The 27,786-nt window shown below is 42.1% G+C and overlaps 1 protein-coding gene across 2 annotated transcripts in view; it reads left to right on the top strand.

Moving 5' to 3' along the window:
• Window positions 1-27,786, top strand: part of MARCHF3 (membrane associated ring-CH-type finger 3) — a 159,640-nt gene that overhangs the window by 107,489 nt on the left and 24,365 nt on the right. For both annotated transcript variants that reach the window (XM_054487995.2, XM_054487994.2), the window contains exons 2-3: window positions 15,943-16,186; window positions 19,050-19,254. In XM_054487995.2, the coding sequence (XP_054343970.1) occupies window positions 15,999-16,186; window positions 19,050-19,254 (393 nt within the window). In that variant the 5' untranslated portion in view covers window positions 15,943-15,998. The remainder of the gene's footprint in view (window positions 1-15,942; window positions 16,187-19,049; window positions 19,255-27,786) is intronic.

The following is a 27,786-nucleotide window of genomic DNA, read 5'->3' as shown; positions in this document are numbered from 1 at the left end:
ATGCTTAAGTGCCCATTATATGCCAAGCACTTGTGAAAAAGCAATGGGTCCTAATAATATTGTAAAAAAATAAATAAATAAGAAGAAAGTAGAGAGGTTCTATCAGCTGGAGGGAAGTTCTATAAACTATTCCTGTGAATGCAGTCTTCCCAATGACTGCATTGCCATTAAAGAAGATTGTTCATGTAAAGAAATCGCGTATGTTTTTGTAGTTTAAAAAATAATGCAGTTTACTGAAGCAGATTGGAGCTTCATTCCTTGAAGCTAATAAAAGAGGCTTATGGGAGTTGGAAAGAAATAAAGAGACTGACTTTACAATCATTTGCAGATACACAAGTATCTTTAGATGGCCTTTTTACTCTTTTTAATGAAATATCCAAAAACCTCCACAGTAATGGGTAATTCACCTAGGAACTCATCTTCATTATCTGTGTAATTTTTAATTCTCCCAGCTTTTAGTTTTATGTAAATCAAAAGCATTTAAGGGCTTTAAAAAGATACCAAAGAGAGGCTGGGCACGGTGACTCATGCCTGTAATCCCAGCACTTTGAGAGGCCAAGGCAGGCAGATCACGAGGTCAGGAGATCAAGACCATCCTGGCTAACACGGTGAAACCCCATCTCTACTAAAAATACAAAAAATTAACCGAGCGTGGTGGTGGGCGCCTGTAGTCCCAGCTACTCGGGAGGCTTACGCAGGAGAATGGCATGAACCCGGGAGGCGGAGCTTGCAGTGAGCTGAGATCGCGCCACTGCATTCCAGCCTGGGCAACACAGCGAGACTCTGTCTCAAAAAAAAAAAAAAAAAAAGATACTGAAGAGAATGCCAGGCATACAGCAGAAAATTCTGTTATTGAATTTGCCATAGTGATTATCATTGTAAATCTAAGAAATGAGTCCAGTTTATGAACAGACCAGGCTAGAGACATCAGCATGCTTTGTTTGTGTATATATGCACTATCATCATGGATTACCTTTGGTTGCATTTTCTCCCCTACTGAACGGGATGCATATTTTATGTCACCTTGAAAGTAGAACTTAATAAAAATCATGACACAGTGTATTCTGGCCTCTTTCAAATGTCCAGATGCTTATGACCCAGATATCCAAAAGTAGTAAATTTCCACTTTAGCATGTCCCTGTTTTGTTTTATTTTATTTTTTTAGAAACCATGCATCTCCCACTATGTGCCCAGTAAACATCTAAGTGGGTCCTGTGCTGAGCGCTGCGTAAACAAGATGAAGAGACTCCCTGGTTTCTAGAAGTGTTGGGATCAGCAGATGAAAATGGAAGTACAAATTTAGTTTGATTCTTCCCTTTGTTGTTAGGAAAGGGGAGAAAAGATATCTCCTCCCCAGAAAAAAATAGGACCATTCATTCCTCTGTATCTGTACAAAATGCTTCAGAGTAGCTACCTCATTCTGGAGCCAAAATGGTACCTGGATCTTGGGAAAACTCGGTGAGGATAAATGGAAAGCTCGTAGAGCTATAGTGGCCCACCTAGCTCCCCAGAGCCCCGTATTTTACCCCTTGAAGCCAAAAACAAAGGGAGACAATTTTGTCCTCCATATTTGACTGATGCTGTATTTTAAGATAATACTCTCTGTATACTTCACCTTCCAGTAACACCTACTTTCCTTAGGTTCCCACTGTGCCTTGGTATGTGTCCTCAGTCTTACTTACCCCAGTGTTCCTCTGACAAGCTCTGGCCCATCCTCCCCAGCCCAGGATCATGCCATCCAGTGGCAAGATTCATGAGGCCCACCTCTGTCCCTTTCCTGAGCCTTCTATAATACTCTAATAATGATGAGAGCTACCACTCAGCGAGCACCCACTGGGTAAGACACTTTAAAGACTCTGTGGGCTTTAAAGCCACAATTTAAAGTCTTATAATGATTGCAAGGAAGCCACCTTCTCCTTTTTCACAGGTGGGCAAATTGACATATGGAAAAGTTAAATAATTTATCCAAGGTTGTACCTTTAGTAACTGGTGGCAAAAGCCAGTACTCACAGCCATGTGTCTGATTCCTGAGCTTTGTTTCTGCTTCTCCACTCTGCCTCTCATGTTAATGTCAGTATAGTGATAAATGTTTGTTGGCTTGAACAGAAATAGCAAAAGCAACAGGGCACCCTGGAAACATTTGAGGCTGCTGTGGCCCTAACACAATCCTTGCAGCCAGTGGTGTTTGCTGTGTGCTAAGCTTTGTGCTAGGCACTTTACATACGTTATTTCATTTAATCCTCAAATGTTCTGAGATTGGCACTATTTTATCCCTGGCTTAAGGAGGCGTAACTGGTAGATGGAAAATCTAAGGGATTCAAACCCAAGGTATCTAATTCCAATGCTCACATGCTGAATTATTATTATTATTATTATTATCACCAAATAGCCTTCCCCCCGCTTTGCTTTTTAAAAAGAAAATTGTTAACAGTTTTTACTGGTGAGGCTGGTGATTTCTGGCTTCCTCTCTAGTCCAGTTGACTATTCCCACCCAATATAATGGCAGCAATTTTCCTTCTGTTATCCTCATGTTACAACTTTGCGGTAGAGATTATACTTTAGTAGTCCCTGGGCTCTGTGGTCAAGTCTAGGATGATAAGATTTTACAGTGAATTGCTAGCATGAAGATGGCCTTCTATAGTGTGTGTGTGTGTGTGTGTGTGTGTGTGTGTGTATTCATGTATGTATTGGAGGATATGCTTTTATTTACACTAGCCAAGAAGTCAGGACCTAAACATATGACTAGAGAGCCAAATATCTGAGTAATAATATTACTTTCTAGCACAGAACGATTTACTAGAAAGATCTTTGGGAACCAAATTGCTTGTATTCGTTTATTTATAGTGTGCACTTCCCTTTCACCTTGGCTTTATAAGAAAGTATTTGCTCTTTTTCAAAATGTGTGAAAGTCCTCCACTTACAGAGTCATGGAAGCTGTTTCCTGCCAGTTCATTGGTTCAGCAGCTCTCAATGCATTCTAGGGAAAACAAAAAACAAAAAACAACAATAACTACAACAAAAACCACTTTCATCCTGGCCAGCCTCCTTGGCATGCATTTCCTAACCCATTCCCCTCCTTCTTAGAGCAACAAGCCCCACACTGGTGTCTGCAGAACCATTTCGGAATCTCCTCAGAGTCCACCCCTACATTATTTGTTCTTTCACTGCTTTGCTATTCTACACTCAATTTCAAACTAAATAGAAATGCAGATGGGCACATGAGCATCTAGATTTCCCAAAATACACATTTTTCATGAATGCTTCCCTCTCAAAGTATGTGGACAGAGCCAGCATATTATCTTCCCATTATTACTCTGTTTTAATATCTAACTGACAGATGCATGTCACTAAAACAAGGCAGTCATGGGCAGAAAATGCCCCTGCTCTTAGAGAACAAAAAAGAAAGACCCTGGATTGCTGTCAGTCTCAGAGACACTTGTCAGCCACTGTTAAAGAAGGCTTATAAATGCCTCTGTGGGGAATACCTATGAACTGCCTAAATGTTTTCACCCTTATTAGTGAGAAGAAGGGAGGGGAAATGTTTCTCGTGCATACACAGATCCTTCCCACAGTGGAAGCTTGCCCCGAGTGTTAATGTGTCACCAGCATGGTGCTGGAGCAGGTTGTGGTTCTGCCACATGGCACCTGCAGGCTTTTCTGGGTGGGAATGGCTTCCTGTTGGATCACAAAGCCCGAGCTATACAGGCATGATGACCTTGAGTAGTCAGTCTACAGAGGCATTAGTTCTCCTGACCCCCTTCCACAGCCTTGGGCCACCTTCAGATGTATTCCATAAATAAGATACAGTGGAGGTCTGCAGGGGCAAGTGGCACCAAGTGATCTGTGCAGCAATAAGCAAAAGAAGATAATGGTTTAGAATTGTTCTCATTTTTCCTAAGGGATGGGTAAATATAGAAAGTTGTTGAGTAGTGTTGGACCTAAGGAAAGATTACACCTACCATAAGGACAAAAGTCTTAGATACCAACACAGGCAAGGAAAACAGCATCTGGCCTTCCTTCCAAGAGCACTGCAAAATGGCAGGGATGATGCCCTTGACTTGCTTTGTGTCCCTTTAAATCACAAATCCAGATCTTCTGTATACTTAAGAAGTGTTTCTTATGTAGTAGTGGTCTGACTTTTTTTTTTAATTTCAATAAAGACAGGTGGATCTTTAAGAATAGTATATTAGTCTGTTCTCATGCTGCTAATAAAGACATACCTGAGGCTGGGTAATTTTTAAAGGAAAGAGCTTTAATGGACTCGTAGTTCCACATGGCTGGGGAGGCCTCACAATGATGGCAGAAGGCAAAGGAGGAGCACAGTCACGTCTTGCATGGCAGCAAACAAAAAAGAGCATGTGCAGGGGAACTCTCCTTTATAAAACCATCAGATCTTGTGAGACTTATTCACTATCACAAGAACAGCATGGGAAAGACCTGTCCCCATGATTCAATTATCTCCCACCAGGTCCCTCCCACAATACGTGGGAATTATGGGAACTATAATTCAAGATGAGATTTGGATGAGGACACAGCCAAACCATATCAAATAGTATAAACAACAACAAATGCAACTCAGTTATTATAGAACATAACTAAGGTACCAATTCCATACTCTGAAGACTGGCTATCATAGGAAAGAATTAAGCAGTGCTCATGACTTTTTTGTGTAAATCATATTTAACCAGATTGCACTGATTCTTTGTTCCAAAAGAATTCCAGCTACTAGATATAGAAGGGAAGTTAGAATTGGAAAAGCATAATTGGATAGCTCCCAAATGAAATAATTGATTCAGGCAGCTGTCATCAGTGGATGCAATCATTAGACCCTTAGAAATGTCTACCTGGGGACTTCCCTGAGCCCACTAAAAGTGGGACCGCCATACATTACTTGCCATCTGATGTGATGCACCAAGAGTAGACAGTACCATCTATGAGCTAGTATTGCCTGAGAGTTGAACCTGAAATGAATCAAGCCAATCCTGGGGTTCCAGAAAATACAAGAAAGAGAGGAATAAGTGAAATGGTAACACAAGAAGACAGACAAATTTAAAAAATGGAGATTAGGACAGGGCTCTAGAGGACCTCTACGTGAATTTCTTCAACAGACAATGGCTTGGGAAGAAAGGGAGAGGCCGTGTGTGACTGAGAGGGACATATGATGAATAACATCCAAATATGATGTGTACAACTTGTTTGAGCCATTTAAACAAACCAACCAAAAGATTTTTTGAGACAACTGGGGAAATTTAAATACAGTCTGGGTAGTAGATGATATCAAGGAAATATTAAGTTTGTTAGGTAAAATAATGGCTGTATGGTTATATGAGAAATGTTCATATTTTTAGAAATTCATACTGAAGTATATAGGGGTGAAATAACTGATTTCTGGGATTTACTTTAAAATCATAATAAAAAGGAAGGAAGAAAGGATAGGTGAAACAAATGTGATAAAATCTTGATTAATTTTTAAATTGGCATATATACATTCTCCTGTAATCGTGTAAATAATTTTTATGAACAAAGGGAAGGAAATGCAAAAAGTAAAATAAAAATATTGGCATAAAAAATTTTAGATTGGGATAAGATATATGTGGATTTACTGTCATGTTCTATTTGTTGGACACTTTTCATAATAAAAATATTAAGGAAAAAAATAACAAATCTCTCTCAGGGATAATAGTGGGGGGGGTCCATGGCCTAGAAGCAAGATAGGACCTCTGACTAGAAAAAGGTCATTATCTGATAATTCAACATTTTTAAAAAAATTTTTTTGATGATCTCCTTTACTTAAATTTGAAAAAACCTATTTCTGTTGGATTTTTGGTTGGTCACTAGAAACCAAGTTCCTTGCCTTATAACAGGCAATTGGAGGAGAATTTGGGAAACAGTCTCTGGTGTTGAAGTTAATGCTGATCTTAGCTGGAATAACTTGCTTTCTTCAGCGTCTGCAGTGGCTGGTCTCCTGGGACTTATCTGGCTACATGTATTTTTCACATTTATTAGTGAAATTGGAGATTCAAGAATAAAACACAGTCCTCAGGAACATTTTGTTAATTTGTGACATGCTAGAGATTTTTTTTAGCCCATAAAAGAAATGAATGAGCTCCGTGGGGGCATAAGTGTTATTTTCATCCTAGAAGGCAGTAAAGGCCTACTGTATTTATTAACTACTTAGAAGATGGAAAATGAATACTGCTATGAAAATAGAAAAATACACACACTGTTGCTATCAATAGTGTAATTTTTTTTGTCTGTCCTGAAGGAAAAGTACCATCAGATGAAAACGTGTAAGGGTAGACCTCTGTATATTATTTAGTTATTTTGCCTTAGATAATAATTTAATTCAGTCTCAATATAAAGTTGTTTTTGTTTCTATCAAACAGGCCGAATCCGGGTAAGAAACCTCACCCATTATTTTTGGCAGGGCTGGGCCTACAAAAAAAAAAAAAAAAAAAAAAAAAAAAAAAAAAAAAAAAAAAAAAAAAACAGAACAACACAGATATTTGATTCAGGACCTTCCTTCTGAGTGGCTAAGTGACTTGAGGGGATGTTCTGTGTAAGCTGACACACTGTGGGCATTTCTAACAGGCCTTACACACTTGGCTTCCCAGGAGGATTGTGGAGACAGCACGCCGGTCCTCCCACTGAAAAAGTCCAGATGGAGCCAGCACTCCAACAGGTGGGGGTGTGGAAGAGAGGCCACTCTGTACCAAGATGCAGGGGACTGATGCAGCCACCCAGGCCATGATGCATGCTGTGCCCATACAGGCAGGCAGGTCCCAGCCAGAGATCAAGTGCAGGGAGGGGGCATGTGTTCCAGTTAGAAAAAAATAGCACCTCAGAGGTTCCCTAAAGCGGTTCATAAGTGCTTTGCATTGAGGTACATAGAAAATAAGTATCATCACCAAGAGAGAGACCCTATTCTCCATCCATTTCATGGTCCACAAGAATCCAGGATACAGGCTATGCAGACAGCAGGTGATAAAGTGATCTCGGGTAACTCGGTCCTTGGCTATGTGTTACTTTGTTCTTGTGCTTGTTTGGCATCTTGACTGTTTAAAAGACTGGAGCCATTTTAGGGAGCCAATCAAAAAGAATCTATATTTTTTCGTGTGTGTATGTGAGTATGTGTGTTGGGGTTTAGAGGAGGGAAGCCATGTCTAAAGCCAAGGAAAGTAATTCCAGGGGGAGTTTCTGTGATTTTTTTTTTACCTGTGTATACAAGACTGTCAAAGCAAATGTCAGTAGTTGTGTCTTCATGAGCTATTGGCTTGGGAAGATGGGGGCAGGGGTAATGAGAACTGTAGAGGAGGGTGGGCTGAGTGAGGAGCCTAGAGGTGGGATCTGGAAGGTGCCTCTTGTACCCCTACCCTGGCCCCATTGTTCTGAGCTCATCCTGTTGCTCTACAGACTTAAGTACTTCCCATTATCAAGAGTCCTCTATCTGCCAGGCCCACACCTACCTCAGGTCCTCAGTCTCGGGGGGAAACTGAGGTTCAGTGTCAGGTAACTCTCCTGTTGACAAGCAGCTGGGTGGTGATTCAAAGCCAGGACTCCCTGACCCAAAACCAGAGCTCAGTCTGCTCAACCCCAAGGTTCCCAGACAGCTCCTTACTCAAAAGCTAAATGTGTGAAAAGGCCATGAAAGAACACTCAAGACAGGTTTGTTTCTGTAGAGCATACATGAAAGAACAACTGGTGTTTTGAGGATGTTTGGTATTATGTAGCATATGATAGAGAGTTCATCTATCATGCCTAGGAGGGGGATGAAATGCAAAGTCCAAGGAGGTTTAGCCTTCATATTCCTTGGCAAGCTGAGTGACCTTGCTTATCTTGTGTGTAAATGCAAAGTAATGCAGCCAAATGTGTTGTGGGTCCTTGTGGGCCTGAAAGTGCTCCAGGGAATGCACAGGGAGGCCCAGCCTACCTGAGCCTGATGGAATGCAGAGTTTAGACTGCTCTGCCAATGGACAAGACTGCAGCCTCCCTGTAGTCCAGGTGAAACGAGGAAGAGGAAAGTTCCAAGGAACCCTGATTTAAAATAAGCTCACAACTGGCTTTATTCTAGGCTTCTGGAGGCTTGGGTTAAGAATTAGCACACCTGTCTAGCTAATACTGGGTTGCTTATGCAGAGGAAAATGAGGTACAACTTGGAAATGAATCCCAAATCAACTTCCTTCATGATAGGCTTTCACTTGGATGCTGATTTTTAAAAAAATGTGTGTGAGCCCAAAAACAAATTGGGAGCCTTCAGTCCTTAGAACATATTTAGCTTTCATTGTGACTGAGATGTTTTTCTCTTGTATTATCAGATATCCTGACCAGCATGCTGTACCCTTCATGCCTTTCCTTATGCATGCTGGACAGGTAGCTATTTGCTGCTGGTCACACTGAATATCATTTGAAGAGTACATTTTAATTTTTCATCCCTGAGTAATGTCCCATGCATGTCTCATTATGTTTTGCCTGCTCCTATCAATTTTTGAACTTGATGTTTAAACTTTTCTGATGTGCCCTCATTGTTCCCGAGCACCCAGAACTCATCTGTGCAACCCGCCTCCCTCAGCTCAGTGAGGATCCGTGTGTGGGAGCCAGTTGTTATTTACAAGTGCAGTTCAGCTGTCGCTGTGTCTTTGAACACATAGCATTGTTGTGGGATTTTTAATTGCCATTTTCATCTATATAATTAAAATTAAATGAAAAATGGATAGCCTCCAAAATCTGAATTAATTTCATAAGTACTTCTTGAGGGAAAAATATGTCTAAATATGATAATTGTTACTTGATTTGCCTTCAGCAGAACTAGAGGATTTTACCTGGCTGAAGAGAAAATACAGTAATTTTAAATAAAAAAAGAAAAAGACCTGTCTGATATTTTGGATACTTCTTGTGGCTGAGAATCAGAATTAATCATGTGGATGAGAAATGATAAGTAGCTCTGAATATAACTTTAAGGTAGTACACTAGGAACGTGTTATGGTAACTCTCCCCGGATCCAACTTGCCTTATGCTGGTCAGGTTTTTTTTCTCCCTCTAACTCATCACTGGGGCATATACATTTCTCAAGAATATGCCATTACCCCCAAATCAAAACCTCCGTCATGCTCAGAAACAGGCATTTCACCTGCTTACTGCTTAACTGTGCCCTGTAAGTGTGACAATGAGCACCTAGCAGAAAATAATGAGACAACAAAAAGAGAAGTATTTTTTAAAATTCACTGGGCTGGCCAGTGTTTTACTCTGCAGACTCATCAAGCGCCTGATGGACATGTTTGTAAAGACTTGGATGGTCACTTTATTTGGAATGACAAATTCTGTGCTCCATATAATGAGGTTGGTGAAGCATCCAGAAAAGAAATGTATAATTTGGTAGTGCAGTCTGTAAGCACAGCCCTGCCACGGCTATTTAAGTTTAATGAAGCAACTACTTTGCCGCTACACATTCTTAGTGAATAGCCTCCTTGGCGTGTTTTTGAATACTTAAATGTTGCTGGTAATCATGTCACAGCAATCTCCTTGGAGAGCCTTTGTGTCCTGTTCTCAGAAGAAATATGCCGCTTTTCCATGTTAATGGTTTTGAAATTAGTCATTTGCTCTATTTTCATTGGAAAGGAAGGTCACTGTGTGATTTCCTACCTTCCCTCATTTTCTCTGAACATTCAGGATACTCTTAAGTCAGTTCATCAGCCATGCAGTGCACTGTCTGGTTATAACATGCCTGAAAAGCCAGAGGAATGTTCTATCAAAGAGCAGCATCCGTATTCTCAGAGACTGTTCTTAGAATTCAAAGTGTAAAAATCTAACTCAGAGAGGAAAGTTCCTGGACAGACCATTATTGCCATTTTTTTTCCCATTTCAGTCACTGACCGCGTTGTATTGTCCATTCATTGGTCTCATTAGAGAAGGCTGTGCTCCCCATGTATTAAGCCTCTCACAGAGGACATTTAAAAATCCTTTCTGAAGCAGATTCACTCATGTAAAACTAAGGTCAGACTTATGGATCCTGGACCAGCGTTAATGACGCAGAACTCTGTGGGAGCAGAAAGACATCTAGCCATTCCCAGTTCTTCAGTGTCGGTCCCCAAACTTAGGGCCTCGGGTGGTTTCCCCTGAATGAGGAAGGGCATGATTGATTGTGGAAAAGTGCTAGGTCCTCATGGCTCTGCCACCCCAGTGAGGGTCTGGGGAATTCTCCAGACTATTTGGTGGCCTCCACATTTCCTTGGGAAATGTAAAGTAGGATTTGAGATGGCTGGACCCTGCACCACCAGAAACTTCCTAGGAATACCTAATAAGTACTCAAAAAAAAAAAAAATAGTGAATGGAGGATGGAAGGATGAATAAATGAATTTGCTTCTTTGATTTGCTTTGTCAACCAACTCTGGTTGTAGAGGTAACACAGGATCCTTCTAGGACATATTGAGACCTGAGGAGCCTACCTCTTCTTCTTCTTTTTAAAAATTGTATTTTATTGCAGTAAGAACACTTAACATGAGATGTACCCTCTTAACAAAGTTTTAAGTGTCCAATACGTTATTTCTGACTATAGGTATAGCAGATCTCTAGAGATTATTCATCTTGCTGGACTGAAACTTTATTCCTGTTACTAAACTCATTACTTTGGGGTATCATTTCTATAGTTTGTTATTACTTCTTGAAATCTCTGGAATTGGGTATGAAGGTTGAATATGGAGGTCCAGACTTGCTCCAGACTGCCTCCAAGTTAGGGCCTGCTTAGACCACTGTCCAGGCAGCTCACATGACCATGTCAGTGCCAGCCAGCACTCACATTCTCCTGCTCTCATTTTCACCTTTAAACCTTTTGAGTCATCTTCCTACCCAAACAGAGGTGCCAGTATAACAAATTTCTCCCACTTCTTGACCTCCATCTAAGAGACTAATGTTGACTTGGCACTGAAAATGTAGTTCTGATACAAGTAGGCCTGAAAAGGGCCTTGGGATTGGCCTGTGTTTTATCTTCTAGTGTATTTGTCACATGCTGGATTAGTTAAGATAATAACTGCTGCTCTGACAAATAGACCCATGTATCTCCAACATCGTAGCAGCTTTTCCTCATATATCTTTGTTTTTTTTTTTTTCAACTTTTCTTTTAAGTTCGGGGGTACATGTGCAGGATGTACATGTTTGTTACATAGGTAAATGTGTGCCATGGTGGTTTGCTGCACAGATCATCCCATCACCTGTCATATATCTTTATTAAGCATTTTCATGGAAGAATGAAACCTATCTTCCAGATCTGAAGGCAGTGGGGCCAGGGAAAATGAGAAGTGGACATGCAAGGATAAGGCTCCCTCTGTTCTTCCTAGCCAAGAGAGATGGCATGGTCAATGTCAGAGTTCAAGTGTGATGCAAAAGGTACATCATGGTAGAGGTTGACCAGACATGAGGAAAGAGTTTTAAAAGACAGAAATGAGGATGGGCGCAGTGGCTCACGCCTGTAATCCCAGCACTTTGGGAGGCCGAGGTGGGCAGATCACGAGGTCACGAGATCGAGACCATCCTGGCTAACATGGCGAAACCCTGTCTCTACTAAAAATATAAAAAATCAGCCAGGCATGGTGGCATGTGCCTGTAGTCCCAGCTATTCGGGAGGCTGAGGCAGGAGAATGGCGTGAACCCGGGGGGGCGGAGCTTGCAGTGAGCGGAGATCACGCCACTGCACTCCAGCCTGGACGACAGAGCGAGACTCTGACTCAAAAATAAATAATGAATAAATAAATAAATAAATAAATAAATAAAAGACAGAAATGAGATGTAGCCCAGGCTAGAAAAAGAGCAGAAATGAAGGTTAACATAATAATAAAGTTCAAACTTCTCTGTACATGGCATATTCCTGCTTACAAAGTGAATTCATATGTATTATCTTGTTTTAGACCTCACAAACAACCAGGTGAGGTGGCTCAAGATGTATTAGTATCCTAATTTCAAATATTCAGGAAATCTCAGGAAAAGTCTGAGAGGCTGAGTGATTTACCTTGGTGAGTAGAAAGCCAGAGTGTAGGCTTTGGTGTTGTGCCTCCAACAACAGAGCTTTTTCCCTAACTCATGATTCTCCTGGAGGTTTGGGGGCTGCTGAGGCAGAGGGGCTGCAGAGGTGAGCAGAGCCTGCTTCCCTTCCCTTCCCCCACGACCTGTGGCCACATCCTCGTGATGCCAGCTATGTTCCCATGGAAATCACTTACCAGTGGCAACCTATTCAGAAACGCAGCAATGAATCGCTGCTGCCTGGTTAGGTGTCCTGCTTTTGTGAAACCTGTACCCTGTCCTTTTCAGGGGTCACAGTTTAACAGACAAGCCTTTTTATTTTAACAATTCCCTAATCAGGCTTTCATTTATTTGCCCACCCCCTCTGTTTTCACTGTCTCCCTCTCATCCACCTACTCCTGCTCCTCCCACTGTGTGCAGCTGAGTTTGACCAGTGCCGAATCATGTTTTATTCTCAGCCTGAGAAAGAAATTATGCAAGGTGTCAAGCCTGGCCAGCAAAGGACCCATCCCACCAGTGCCGTTTGATGTTTTAAGTTTACACATACACCGCTCCCTCCCAGAGAGAATTCTTGGGTAGACTGGGAAGTACTTTACCACAAGAGCAGTGCACTGGCATTGATAAGAAAGCAGTCAGATAGTGCTTGAAATTTTGCAGAAAGCTCAATAGAAGACCCATGCTCGACTGCAAACCAACAGCTCAGCTCTTTCTAGCATCCTCGGCAACAGCCTGCTGTTTTCCCAGGTGGCTTTGAACTAGACAAGAAAATGCAGTGGGCCATTTGTCACTGCCCCAAGTGCAACATATGCATGCCAATTGGTGCATGCAGCTTGTGAGGTCCGCTCCTCCCTGCCCCATGCCTGCATCTAGGCCTCTGGGCTTCCCTTTCACTGAGATCAGGGCAGAGTGTGCTTCCTTTCCTCCTCCGCCACCTGAGTAGGTGGTTAGATCCACTCTTCTGAGATTAGAACCAACTCAGCCATCCCCACCATGTTCAAGAGTCTAATGCTTTGTGTAATCCCTCTTAGCCCATTAATTCAAGTCCACGGTCTTTCAGGGCTGTTGGGACTCATTGCTGGCATGCCAGTCTTAGAATCTTAAGGTTATTCTGATGTGTGGTATACGTAAGACATGCTGTTATGTTTTTCAGGGAATGCTGGACCGAACTATCATTTTAGTTAGGTCCTAAATTGAGCTAGGGCTTAGAGGATCTTGGATGCAGGGTTCTGCAGATATGGCACAAGAGAAAGAGCCACGGCTTGCTTGTAGGAGAAGGCAAGGTGTGGTTTCTTTTGTTCTTTTATGCTAAACTCAGTGCCCAGCACCCACTACGAATGGAATAAACTGGTCAGGTGGCAAATAATATCCCTTTTACCTGTGAAAGAAGAAATGAAATCATGCAGAAGTGAAATTACATATATAAAATGAATTTAAGGGAAGCTCTGCTTCTAGAATATTTTTAAGGACATTTTATTGCAGATTTAGGTCACACATTTAGAACTACTTCCTTTGATGAGGACTTAATCTAGGTTACAAGTGTGAGAACTTGGGGCTATTATATGCCTGGGTGACAGGCAATTCACTGAGGGTAGCCTAACTACTGGCAGTCCTGGGTCCCATTATTTACTCTGCGCACCCCCTCCTTACTGTCTTTCAGTTCCATCAAGTAGAGGGAGGGAGTGTTTGGCCCTCTGAGCTGGAGTTATGCAAAACCCGAAAACAGACTCTCAGAGTGCATCTAGACATAATGATTCCATGCGGCAAGAAGGTCACTGTGTCTGCTTTTCCTGCCAATACACCCCTGGCTCTTAATCTATGGCTGCCTTGTGAAGCAAAAGAGCTGTGCCAGGAAGTTACACTTTGTGACTGTGAAGCATTATGAGAATTTAAAATCATGTCAATGGAGTTTTGTAAGGGCAGGCCAGAGGAGAGTGGTTATGCACAGTTTTAGAAGAGGACGGTCTTTTAACATCTCTTTGTTTTTCGGTCTGAAAGCTACCATAACTCAGTTTTAAAAACAAAACAAAACAACTGTCTGGCCCCAGTCACAAATCAACTGCACCCTGCCAACCCTTTCAAAAAAATAAAAAGATATCTACCCAAAAAATTTACCGGGGTTATCCGAATGGTGGGATTATGAGTGAGTTTTATTGTCTTCTTTGTGCTCTTCCATAGTTTTTATAACATACCATACACTAATTGCTTTGTAATTTTTTAAAAAAGCAAAAAATCCTATTTAGAAAGCAAAACTATACCCTATACCAACTAACTGACTATGCTGAATGTTCAGTATTGCTGGTCATGAAAATGGCATGAGCGGGGCACCCTCTGCCTGTGCCCCCACGTCAGGTCTCAGACAAGGACTGGAGTCCACAGCCGTCTCCCCACTGTGGGTTCAGAAGGGCTGCTGGGCAAGGGCAGACACAGACCCTGAGAGGACTCCAGGCAGCCGATGAGGGTGGAAAAGGGAGGCTGCTGGTACAAAGCCAGCCAGACACCTCAGCAGCAAGGAAGGGATGACGATCACAGTCAAGCCTGCTTGACATGTGCTTGTCGGGAGGGAAACTGTCAGTTTCATCAGGAAACACTGCATTCTTGCCCTGAGAACATCCAGTTGATGCACATTGTTCTGGAAGTTGGGAAGATCCTGTTTTCCAGAACCATGGGGATCAAGGAAAATGTAAGAAGTAGAGACAAATATCTGGGAGAAAACAACCCCTTGCGGAATTCCAGGAATCCTCTTGGGGTTTTGGGTTGTGCAAATGACAAGATATTTCATTTATTGAAGTCTGAGCCTTGACCGCCTAAATGGGTTATTGAGGTAAGCAGGCTAGCACTCCTAGCCATGAAACTGTGTCATCTCACCTTTGGACAGAATTCTTCCTTCAAGTTTCTGTAAAAACCTCTATTTCTTATGTGTCACATGCTGACCTATTATTGAATCCAGTGGAGTTCCTCACTCCAGTGGGTCTGAGTGCTTTGAACTTGAGGTCATGACCCAAGCCTGCACCACACAGATTGGGAGCAGAATTCCTCATGGTTTATATGATAAACCATGCGCCTAGGAGGTAAGGCCCTTATTCGTAATGGATTATGTTTAATTGGTGATAGAGATCTCATTCATTATTTTCTCACGTTCTCCTATGTGTTTCCCTATGATGATGCATATACATCTGCATTTTAGGTAGTACACAAACAAGACATCATGCTAACGTATTTATTGTCACGTCGTTAGAAAATAAAAGCTCATTAAACTCATTTCATGAATAACTTGAAGACAAAGCTAAAATAGGTTCCATTTTTAAAGGAAGTTAATTTCAAGATGTATTGAGTAGAAAATTTTATTATGCAACAGATATGGCAAAAGTCAAAAGGTGGTACAGTCATTGGGTGATTCATGTTTGGCAAATATTGTCCTAGAACATACTTGGCCAAATTCATTTTTATTTTCCTTCCTTCTTTCTCTCTCTTTTTAATCTTAGTATCTCAGAATGAAGCTGCATGGAGAATAAATTGCTTACCAGAAAAAATAGTTCTGAATGTTTTTAATAATGATTTTAGTAACTTTTAGAGAGTGTCAACAAAGACTTATTGCTTCTCTGGCATAGAGCAGGGAACTGCTTATCTTCTCTTCAGATCTGGGCCTCAGAGTCATTGTTCTGTCCCCTCGTGGAAAGCAGGGCTGTTAAATGTTTATATACACCGACATGCTTGCTGTCTTGTTCATACCATATCTGCTGTTTCTTGTGGGCTCTGTGTGTGTGTGTGTATGTGTGTGCACTTGTATTAAATAGTAACAAGATAATGTGCCACATCTAGGCTACCCCTGTTATTTGTATTAAATAATGACATGATGATGATGTTGGTGGCCCATAATTCTCCATTTTCTATTAACCACCCTGCCCAAGTAAACTGTTTTCTGATCTCTCTTAGATGGAAATCCTGTATGAATGTGGAAGCCATTAGCAGAGTAATTGCTGTCTGTTACCATGACAACCAGCCGCTGCAGTCACCTGCCCGAAGTCCTGCCAGACTGCACCAGCTCAGCTGCGCCCGTGGTGAAGACGGTGGAGGATTGTGGCAGCCTAGTGAATGGGCAGCCACAGTATGTCATGCAAGTTTCAGCCAAGGATGGGCAGCTGCTGTCAACAGTAGTGCGGACTCTTGCCACCCAGAGGTAGTACCACAATTAAAATAAATGAATCTGTAATTGATCCAGAGAACTCTTTGTCAGATGGAAAATGCTAATGGGAATGTAATTAGTGCTCAGGTCTTTGTGTCAGGTGAGAGGAGGTGCTGGAAAAAAAAAAAAAAAAGACTACACGAGTTCTGTTATTGCCGTTTCTATAGCAATAGGATATAAAGCTAAAATTCACCTTATCAAGATTTCCCCTCAAAGTCATACTTACAAAGAGCCAGGAGGGGAAGGAACCCACAAGATACGGGGTTGTTATTTTGACATTGTTATGCTCTCTTGTTGTCTCCAGTAGGTAACAAAGGTAGTCCTATTGGAACAGGATTAAGAAGGTATCTGATTTCAGGCGACTGAGTCAAAGTGATTGGATTTGTGGGCAAAACTTTTGAAGTGACATTCTTGGTGTGCATGTGGACTGGCATTGCCTGATGGAAGTGCTGTCCGGGGCTACTTTCTGGGTGGGTCTCTTCATATCACTTGGAGGTCTCTTCTGCTGTCCCCTCCTTCAGCCTCAATGGTCCCCCATCCCTGACCCTTCACGCACACTCTACCCTATGAAGTGCTATTGTGAAAACCTCCTGAGCCTTCCCAAGTGATGAACTAAAGCCCGAGTGCAGGCTCTGAGCAGCTTGGAGACCACTTATCCTGTCCAGCACTTTGTCTCCTCTTGTGCTGTTGTTGGATAGGGAGCTATGGGCTGCCAGGCTAATAGGAACTCCTTGGCTTCTCCAGCTTTTTCTCAGAATGGGTAAGTGGGACTTCTAACCTATGCATTTAAAAGGTGGATCAACATTGGATTTGCCCCCTAGTGTCAGTGCTGACACTTCTGACCTCTAACATGGGACCAGTCATTCACACCTTATTCTCTTACCTCTGTCTGAGTGATCAGTCAACCCCTATGGTGCAGTGGCATCCCACCCTGGGCATGGTGGCCCTCAGACACTGAATCACACTCCCATGCATGTTGTAAACATTGCTCATATGCCCTCCATTTAAAATCTGTGCTGCTAGTGCAAAGGAAAAAATAGAAAAACCTTTAATATGTAATTTCTGACTCTTGGAAAACTTTTAACAATTGGTTAGGACTCAGAACAGGATGAGGCAGTGACTATCTTTGGTCCTCTGCGAACTGAGACTGGGTGACTGATGTGCCCCACTCACCCTTGCAGGCATCAAACAGCTCACTTGACCAGGAAGAGCATGCTATGGTTGATGTGGTTGAGACCTGTGAGCCTCCGTGTGTGTGTGTGTGTGTGTGTATGTGTGTGTGTGTGTGTGTGTGTGTCTGTCTGTCTGTCAGGTATTTTTACCTGCTCTCCCACCATGCAGTACTGTAAACCAGGTTTCAGAGTTTTACAGGCTCAGCGTAAATGAAGCAGGCCCAGAATCATGAGTTTAAAAAAAACCTGTTAACTTTCTTTTCCCACTCGTGGGCACGAGTAGGCCTTTCAGGCTAGTGGGAGGGAGATCCTTTCCTTTTTTGATCTCCTTTTGGCCTTCACTCATTCCCAGGATCATTCTCAGAAAGGCCTTTGGGAAACAGCAGTCTTCCATGGCTATTTCCATTTGGACCAAAGATAGTGTTCAGGAGGATGAATGGGCATGTGCCTGGGTCACTGTCATCTTTGGGAGGCATACAGAGAGGCAAGGGAGGGCAGGTAAAGAGGCCGGTCCTAGGATTGTCACATATCATGAGGACACATTTTAAAATCTGTTGCCCAATGAAGAACAGCACAAGCAACATAAGACATCCATCAGAGAGGCATGGTCCTCTCCCAGGGCAGGGTACCTCCCAAGCAATGAGGCCATCCTCGTTTGATCTTTCCATTGGCCACTGACTTACATGATGAGGGCCAAGTTATTTGATTTTCTCTGGCCTGAGATTTTCCTTGAGAGACAGTAGCTAGCATTAACTAGGCATTTGCTGTGTGCTGGTCCCTATTCTAAGCTTCTAATCTGGGCTATCTTTTCACATGCTCACTGTCACCATATGAGGAAGGCACCATTTTTGTGCCCATTTTAGAGATAAGGAGACTAAAGTATGAGGAGATGAAGTTACTTGCCCAAAGTTATCCAGGTAATAGACAGCAGAGTTAAGGTTTGAGCCCAGCCAGCCAGATTCTGGAGCCTGCACCATGAACCACTAACTACACTAAGCTGCTTATGAAATGTGTAGGAGTGGTTTTTCCAAATTAAAGGCAGAACTCTAGACTGAGGCTACCTCAGTGGGACATACTCATTACTCGCTTTCAGTTTGGTATCTTTGGCATCCCATAGAGCATCCTGTGAAAGCTCAAAGGACAATCCACCACTCAGCTTTGTGCTGTGGCTCAGACTGCAGTTCCGTGTAGTGGCTGCAGGGTTGGTTGCTGGCTAACTTCCCTCCTCTCATTCTCCCACCCTATTGAAAAGAGAAATGAAAAGAACCTCTGGATATACAAACATGTCCTGGTTTGGTCCAAAAGATTCAATTTGTCATTTCAAACAATTTCTCTTCTTAATGATGAAGGATGGTTCTGATTTTTGGATTAGTAGTTGACCTGAACTACATCTATATTCAAGGCAAAAATATCCACTGCTTGTTTTCACTCACTTTTGATCCTGGGCCACACCCAGCTACTTTGATATTGGCAATCCCCTATTTCTTTATGTTGTCACTAGTAGGTGACCCAAGTGCTCTAGAGTGCCCAGAATCATTTGCCCCATTGCCAAGGTCAAGTGTAGATCTAAGAGGTCTTAAAGCAGCTGCCTCTGGGGAGGGCCCAAAGGATAAGAGCTAGAGGGCCATCCCCTTGGTGGAGGTTTCCAGCCCAGTGACCAGCAGGTGCCCCTCCTTCTCTTGCAGCCCCTTCAATGACCGGCCGATGTGCAGGATCTGCCACGAGGGCAGCAGCCAAGAGGACTTGCTCTCTCCATGTGAATGTACAGGGACCTTGGGGACAATTCATCGGAGCTGCCTGGAGCACTGGCTGTCATCCTCAAACACCAGCTACTGTGAACTCTGCCACTTCAGGTTTGCAGTCGAGCGCAAACCCAGGCCGTTAGTGGAGGTCAGTAAGTGGGGCACGTCCTGAAAACTTAGCTCTAATGAGCAAATGATGTCTGTTTTTATGCCTGGATCACAAGCCCTGTACAGCTTTACTGAAGCATGGTAATAGCTATGTGAGTGTGTGTGTGTGTGTGTGTGTGTATGTGTGTCTGAGAAAGAGAGATGTAGACAGACAGACACAGAGAAGGGAGAACTTGCTAGCTCACTTGGGATCCAGCAGTAGAAGGAAAGCAGAATAAATCAGTATAAGGAGAAAGGGCCAGTTTAGAGACTTGATCTCCATTTTTCAATCCCTGTGAAATGGAACCAACAGATCAAACATCTTTCTCCTTGCACACCATCTGCCCAACTTGAAGCAGCAGATAAATGGGCATTTGGGTTGCATATCCTGAGAAGTCTTCATGAAAAAGTATTGCTCCATAGTTTAATGGATATAGATCCAGATGTCCTGGGTTCTGTGACCTCGGGTTTGTTACTTTACCTTTTGGAATTACTATAAGGATTAAAGAAATTAATATTATAAAACACTTAAAAGAATACAGGGCACGTATGCAACGGTTTGAATAAAAATATCTCACTTGGGAAATTACACACAAACTTTTTTCAGCCAATAACCTAATATTATTGAACCTTGGCTGGGCGCGGTGGCTCATGTCTGTAATCCCAGCACTTTGGGAGGCCGAAGCGGACAGATCACAAGGTCAGGAGATCAAGACCATCCTGGCTAACACGGTGAAACCCCGTCTCTACTAAAAATACAAAAAATTAGCCAGGCATGGTGGCGGGTGCCTGTAGTCCCAGCTACTCAGGAGGCTGAGGCAGGAGAATGGCGTGAACCTGGGTGGCGGAGCTTGCAGTGAGCCCAGATCGCACCACTGCACTCCAGCCTGGGTGACAGAGCAAGACTCCGTCTCAAAAAAAAAAAAAAAAAAAAAAGTTGGATATTGGCAACAGTAAATAGTTTAATATATTATGAGCGAGAGCTTGCTGAAGGGAGCCAAGACATTGTATCTATGATTCAGACCTGCTCCTAACCTCCTTATTTCAGCAGCTAACTCAGTGAAGCCCTGGAATGAAAACTAGTGCTGGAAATCAAGAAGCACTTCTTGTAGACTATTTAATAAGTGTGTTAGCACCCAGGCTTAAGATGCTAGAGAGCTTTGTAGCTCTGTGTATACATTCTCTTGGGTTTGACCTTGAAAATTAAATCAAGACCTATAACCAGGGCCTGTTTTAGCTGTTATGACTTACTTGCCAAATGGCGCAAAACTTATTTGACTTGCCCCAATACACTCCATGCTTTGCTTAAGAGTCGGGATCTAGTGACCTCTTAATTTAGCCATCTTGCCACTTGACATCCACTTTCAGAAATTCATATTCAGAAAGGGCCTGTGGGGAATTTGGTCTTGTGCCAGATTCATTGGGATTTAACATTTTAGAACTTAACTGCAGAGGGGGAAATATAATTAAATAATAAACAAAGGAGTTGAAGATTTCTCAAGCCTAATGGCAAAGTGAAAAGAAGCTTATTTCTCCTTTCCAGAAACTTTGTGGAACCTCCCTAATTTGATATTGCAGCCTCTCCAGGGAAGCTGGCTTCCCACAGTGAGGAAGCCCTGCTTTGAAATAGACTCCATCCAGCGATCTTTTTAACTAGCGTTTCCCCAGTAAAAATCCCAGTGTATGTGCACGTAATATATAACAAAGGAGGGTGTGTGTGCATCTGTGTGTGCACACATGCATGTACATACCCTAATTTTTCTCAGATGAAATCCATGTGGCAAATCACCCAGTGATCTCTCTCAGTCTCAGAGAGGGTAACAGGTACCCACACACACAGGGGTCTTCAGAGTTGCTGATGTCAGGTCACAGACTCATTCCTGGATCTTAGGCAACTGTCATTAAACAAGGAAACAAGGCAAATGACCTTGAGAATGTGTGAGGTGCTCTACAAGATTTAGGGCCTCGCCTACAAAAACTTCACCCAAACGGTCACCAGTGATGAAATTTTCATTGCACAAATGGAATGTGACAATTTTCAGAGTTAATGATGATTGAACAAGTTGAAAGTGAAAGGCAAACCTTCCCAAGCTGGGGGAGGCTGGCCGTTTGATCATCCCATGGCGAAATGAACTTGCTGTTTGACCACAAGCAATAAAAAGAAGTTGTCTTTGGTTTCTCAGCTGGAGGACAAATGAGAACCAGGTGCGGGCAGAGTTTTAAACAAATGACGTTACTAATTGACTTCTCCCCTCTTATCAGAGGGCAGTTTATTCCTAGTGAGCGTCTCTTAGTACTTTCACCTCAAGATAAACATGCATCTTTTTTTTAAGCAAATCAGCAAAACCTGCCTATTTGGGTTAAGGATTAGGAGTAGTGTTACTTTATTTCTCAGTTTTACTCTTTTAATTGCTTAATCATTACTTTGTTTACCAGTTGGATCTGCCTTCTCATTAAAGCAAGGAAATTCCATAACATTTAATTTCAAAATCGATGTGACAATAACAGCTCTTGTTGCTCGAGGAAGCAGTTTAAAAAGTCATTTATAAATTTTGTTTGTCAGCATCTAAACGCTAACATTGGTTGGAATTACTTTTAATACCTCAGACTTCCAGTTGTCAATAAACCCTCTCAGTCCCTCATTCTGCATAACTGTTCATCCCCCTTCATGCCACCATTCCTAAAACACTTCTTCACTTCCTTTTCTTATCTCTGCAGCCCACAGTTGGATGTTCATTTTTAACTGGGCAGGAACCCAGGGCTGTTGTATATACACTGGCTGCTATGTGAAGTCTTTTTTTCTGCCCATAAGGGTGAGTTTCTACTCATAATGGCAAATCAATGGGCTGATTTTCATTAGAACCTCCAAACTGGGCATGCCCTCCTCAGTTAGCCACTGGCCATCTGTGTGGGTTGGTTCAACTTCTCTGAGCTTCCCTGTGGAAGAGGGTGAGCAAAGAGCTCTCCAGGACATCTTTTGATCTCTATACAGCTAAAAGTTATTGTTCAAAAAATGTATATTCCACACTTAAAATGGATATACTATATGGCGTATAATTAGACCTCAGTAAGTTGATTGTATGTGTCTACTTACCTCTCTACCTACTTTACCTACCTTACCTACCTACCTACATGGCCAGTCTAAATCTTTTAGTCTCTTTTACCCTAAATATTGATGAATCCTTTTATGGTTAGTAGATATCTATTTACTACATTCTACTGGATCATTATTCATATTTTCTTGGTGCAAGGTGAGCCAGTATAACAAGAGCTAGTTTCAACCCAAGAGCACTACATTGCAATCATCTATGTTAGTCAGATGTGGATGAATTTCTGATAAAGTCTGACTAATGCAAATCTCATAAGGTCTGTGTCCAATCACACAAAGCCTGAAAGAAAAGCATTCAAAATGTAGATTATCAGGGGAACCTGCCCCCGATAGTCACATAGGTTCTTTTCTATTTTCCCTAAGTGTCGGCCGGTCTGAGAAATAAAGGGACAGAGTACAAAAGAGAGAAATTTTAAAGCTGGGTGTCCGAGGGAGACATCACATGTCGGCAGGTTCTGTGATGCCCCCTGAGCCGTAAAACCAGCAAGTTTTTATTAGTGATTTTCAAAAGGGGAGGGAGTCTACAAAAAGGGTGTGGGTCACAGAGATCTCATGCTTCACAAGGTAATAGAATATCACAAGGCAAATGGAGGCAGGGCGAGATCACAGGACCACAGGACGGGGGCAAAATTAAAATTGCTAATGAAGTTTCGGGCATGCATTGTCATTGATAACATCTTATCAGGAGACAGAGTTTGAGATTAGACAACTGGTCTGACCAAAATTTATTAGGCGGGAATTTCCTCGTCCTAATAAGCCTGGGAGCACTATGGAAGACTGGGGCTTATTTCATCCCTACAGCTTCGACCATAAAAGACGGCCGCCCCCGAAGCAGCCATTTTAGAGGCCTACCCTCAGGGACACATTCTATTTCTCAGGGATGTTCCTTGCTGAGAAAAAGAATTCAGCGATATTTCTCCCATTTGCTTTTGAAAGAAGAGAAATATGGCTCTGTTCTGCCCAGCTCACCGGCAGTCAGAGTTTAAGGTTATCTTTCTTGTTCCCTGAACATTGCTGTTATCCTGTTCTTTTTTCAAGGTGCCCAGATATCATATTGTTCAAACACACATGCTCTACAAACAATGTGTGCAGTTAATGCAATCATCACAGAGTCCTGAGGCGACATACATCCTCCTCAGCTTATGAAGATGATGGGATTAAGAGATTAAAGACAGGCATAGGAAATCACAAGGGTATTGATTGGGGAAGTGATAAGTCTCCATGAAGTCTTCACAATTTATGTTCAGAGATTGCCGTAAAGACAGGTGTAAGAAATTATAAAAGTATTAATTTGGGGAACAAATAAATGTCCATGAAATCTTCACAATCCACGTTCTTCTGCCATGGCTTCAGCCGGTCCCTCCGTTCAGGGTCCCTGACTTCTCACAATAGTAGATAGCAAAAAGATACCAAAAAGGAGGAGCAGATGTAACACACATAAAAATACCATTACTTGTTCCCCTAAAATTTGTGCCTTGACTCCAGCCTTTTGCCATTAATGCATTTCTCTTTGACCAGTTTTCCAAGGAAGCCCATCTTACGACAAGCAAATAGCATGCTTATAACGTCAGTTTCTAGTGATGGAATATTTGCCACTAGGCTTTGAGACTCTCCTAAGACATGTATTCGTAACTTCCACCCTTGCCCGGAAAACTCATGAAGTTATAGATCAGCTCAACAATGTTGTGATTTAAATGAAACAGCCAGGAAATAGTGGGAATCTGGAGGAAAGGCCTTCTAGGATCTGATTTTCCTCTGATCAGGGAGACACAGTGATTTTTCACAGTGGAAGTGATTAAGTTTCCGTATTCCTATTTCCTCTACACACAACCAGCTGATTGATAAGAATTGTATGAACAATTTAAAAGCTGTTCCCTGTGAGTCAGAGGTTTAGCTAAATTGAAACTGAGCATGTTTTCACACATAGCAGTTACCCAGAATAATAGGATATAAAGCTAGGGAGATGAGGATTAAGGATTTTTTTTCAAACTTTTTTATTTATTAATCTTTTTTATGAAGTCGCTGGAGGACAATTGTTTTAAAGTATGCCCAGGATTCAGTGTAATCTCCAGGTATACCATAGGGAGCAGAGTTGAACTGCTATGAAGAAACAACTTTGTACCTTGGCACTTGCTATTTAATAGATTCAAGAATTCACTTAGCTGCTAATATATACAGATAGATTATATAGAGATTATATATATATACACATACATATGTATACACACATGAGACTTAGGTGGAGACATTGCTGGACTGTTATTATAATGGATTTGGTTTGGTTTTGATTTTTAATATTCATTGAAGTAAAACTACCGAGTTTTGGTTTCAGAGCATTCACTTTGATCAGCAATATAAAGTGATTCAAGAAGATTTATAGGCATGAGGACCACCACTCCATTCTTTATATGAAGGCAGACAAGCCTCTTTGTTCATTCTAACCCATGAACGCAGCCTAGTGAGTAAGATATTTGGACCAGTATCATAGCATGTCATAAGTGCATTGTATTGGATCAATACTTTTATTGAGGAATTTGAATGCCTTTGGGTGGGACATGCTCTCTCCAGTTCCCCAGGCCTTGCCTTTTGCTTGTACACACCTAGCCCTCCACCATCTTGCATTCCTTCCTGCATTTACAGTTGAGGTTCCAGGACTGAGTGACTTCTCTCAACTTTAAAAGAGTTCTCTAATACCCTGTGCATTTCTTTCTACCAACACCTCATCTTCCTTTCAGGGTATTATAGACCGAACCTAATGATCTCCTTCCTATTGTGCCCACATTATAAGTGAGCTGAAATGATTGATTCAAAATCACAAGGGAAATGAACCTCTAAAAGACAGTGTACCAGCATGGACAGTGGTGAGAATACAATTATAACATCTTGCGCCTGAGTATGCTGTAGTGTCAGCCAAGCACTTTCTTGACCTCTGACAAGGTCACTGAGCAGACCATCCCTTGGGCCACCTGCCTCCACGTGGACTCATGGAACCATACTTTGTGCCAGCAGTGGAGATGACATTGTTTGATGACCACACCCCAACAATCCTTGATCCTGCAGTCGTCCAGTCTTGAATTTGTCTCTTGTTTTGGTGGCTAATTTGGCAGTTGCTTTGTTACTTAAAGCTTAAATACAAAGAAGCTGTTTGAAGGTATCCATTAAATTCACAGCTTGCTTCATTAAAAATCACTTCATTAAAAAAGCAAACCAACCGAAGTGTTCACATGGCCATGCCAGATGGAAGTGAGCTAACTGCTCAGTGTCTGTGTTTTTAGCCCATCCACTGCTGGTAAAGGATTAATTTGGAGGGAAAATCCAGTTCTGTGTATAAAAAGAATTACATGACCAGATTCTGTTATTTTCAATTGTTCTGATCCTTGCTGTGAACTTGGGTTGGATACAAATGAGAACCCACATTCTCAAGAGGACCTCTGTCCACCTTGATAGCAGCCCTCATCATCTTTCCAAGGCCTTCTATGAGCAGAAACACAAAGAGGCAAAACACCAAGAATTGCTTCATATAACATGTTCATTTTAATCTATGTTTTTAAAAATACAGAAGAGGACAAAGAATAATATAACAAACAGGTGTGTATTCACTACGCAGAATTAACAAACGCCTTCAAAGGAATAGCCTGTTGGGGCAAGGGAGAAAACTGTGGTCTTCACTGATTCATCCGTAGGTGTTCTCAAATAGGGAGGAAATCCAGCCAGGTTTTCCTTAAGCACATCTGGACCAAGAATAAGAGGAAGTTAACAGAAGAGACAGATCATCTTGAAAGATTCCGGACCCTTTCAGCTAACTCCAAATGTACAAACAATTAGTACAGCAAATGTTGACAGCTATGGAGTTCACTTCTTTTAAAGGCAGACAATTAGAAGTTATTCCATGGGTGTTGGGGTGGTGGAAGTGAGGGTGTCATGGGCTGCTGGCAGAAAAGCTTTGTAAAGGGGATTCTGAGAGAGGAGAAGTGAAATGTCACTGAATAGCTACAGCTGGTAATCACCTTTATCCTAAGTCCTGCTGAAATAACAAGGCACAATTAACTCTCAGGAATTGCCCTGTGTTGGGTACAAGGCACCTGGTTGAGCTGAAGGGAGACATAAATTGCAGAAGCCCTGGTGCAGATTTCAGAAGCAGAGTTATAAAATATGCATAATGCTCCCTGCTGGGGGCTCCTGCCAGTCCTCCACAAGCATCTTCAGTTTTAAGTGTCAACAACTGACTTTTAACTCCAAAGAAAGAATACATAGTTTTAAATGACTAATGTGTGAAATATTGTGAACAATACGTGATTATAGCTAATCCCTCACACTGCCTAACAATCAGTTGTAAACGAGTGAGCAGAGAGAAGTATCTTCAGTTAGGCACAGGGAGATCAGTGGTTGTTTATTCACTGAATGAGACCTGCTATGCCTGTTTGTGCAAAGAATTTTACATTCCAGAATAGGCACAGATCTTGATTCCAGTCCAGTGGCATTAATTAATGTGAGTCCATCTATGTTTATCAAGATGTTCACACCCCAGAGTTTTTTTCTTCTTAAATTTTGTTTACCCATTTCTGAGGCAAAGGAAAAATATTACATGCAATATTCTTTGCAATCTAGTTTTACAGAGTTAAGGGGTTAGATTTGCGCTGTGATGGATATGTGTGAAGAAAGTTATGTTGTGCTTGTATACACTTTATATAATCATCTTATTTCAATGTCTCAGGTATCCTCATAGCAGATATTATCGTATTCTGTAGATAAGGAAGCTGCAACTCAGACCTAAGTCACTCTTCATTGATCTTAAATACTTTCAGCCTCAGGGCTAGTAAGTGGAGAAGGCAAAAGAATAATGCAGGTGGTCTAGGCACGGTAGCTCACGCCTGTTATCCCAGCACTTTGGAAGGCTGAGGCGGGTGGATCACCTAAGATCAGAAGTTCGAGACCAGCCTGACCAACATGGTGAAACCCTGTCTTTACTGAAAACACAAAAATTAGCTGGGCGTGGTGGCAGGCTCCTGTAATCCCAGCTATTTGAGAGGCTAAGGCAGGAGAATCACTTGAACACGGGAGGCGGAGGTTGCAGTGAGCCGAGATCACGCCACTGCAGTCCAGCCTGGGCAACAGAGTGAGACTCCATCTCAAAAAAAAAAAAAAAAAAAAATTAAAGAAGAATCCAGGTCTATCTCCAAAGCCCACGTTCTTTCCACCACACCTGGTGTCCCAGTCCATTCTGGCTACTATAATGAAATACTGTAAACTGAGTGGCTTATAAACAACAGAAATGTATTTCTCACAGTCCTGGAGGCTGGGAAGTCTAAGGTCAGGGTGCAGACATAGTTGGGTTCTAGTGAGAGTCCTCTTCCTGGTTGCAGACTGCCAACTTCTGACTATGTCCTCACATGGTAGACGGGAAGAGCTAGTTCTCTGGAGTCT

This window comes from Pongo pygmaeus, chromosome 4 (assembly GCF_028885625.2).
Source record: "Pongo pygmaeus isolate AG05252 chromosome 4, NHGRI_mPonPyg2-v2.0_pri, whole genome shotgun sequence".
Taxonomy (NCBI): Eukaryota; Metazoa; Chordata; class Mammalia; order Primates; family Hominidae; genus Pongo; species Pongo pygmaeus.
This window is presented reverse-complemented; position numbering and strand designations above follow the sequence as displayed.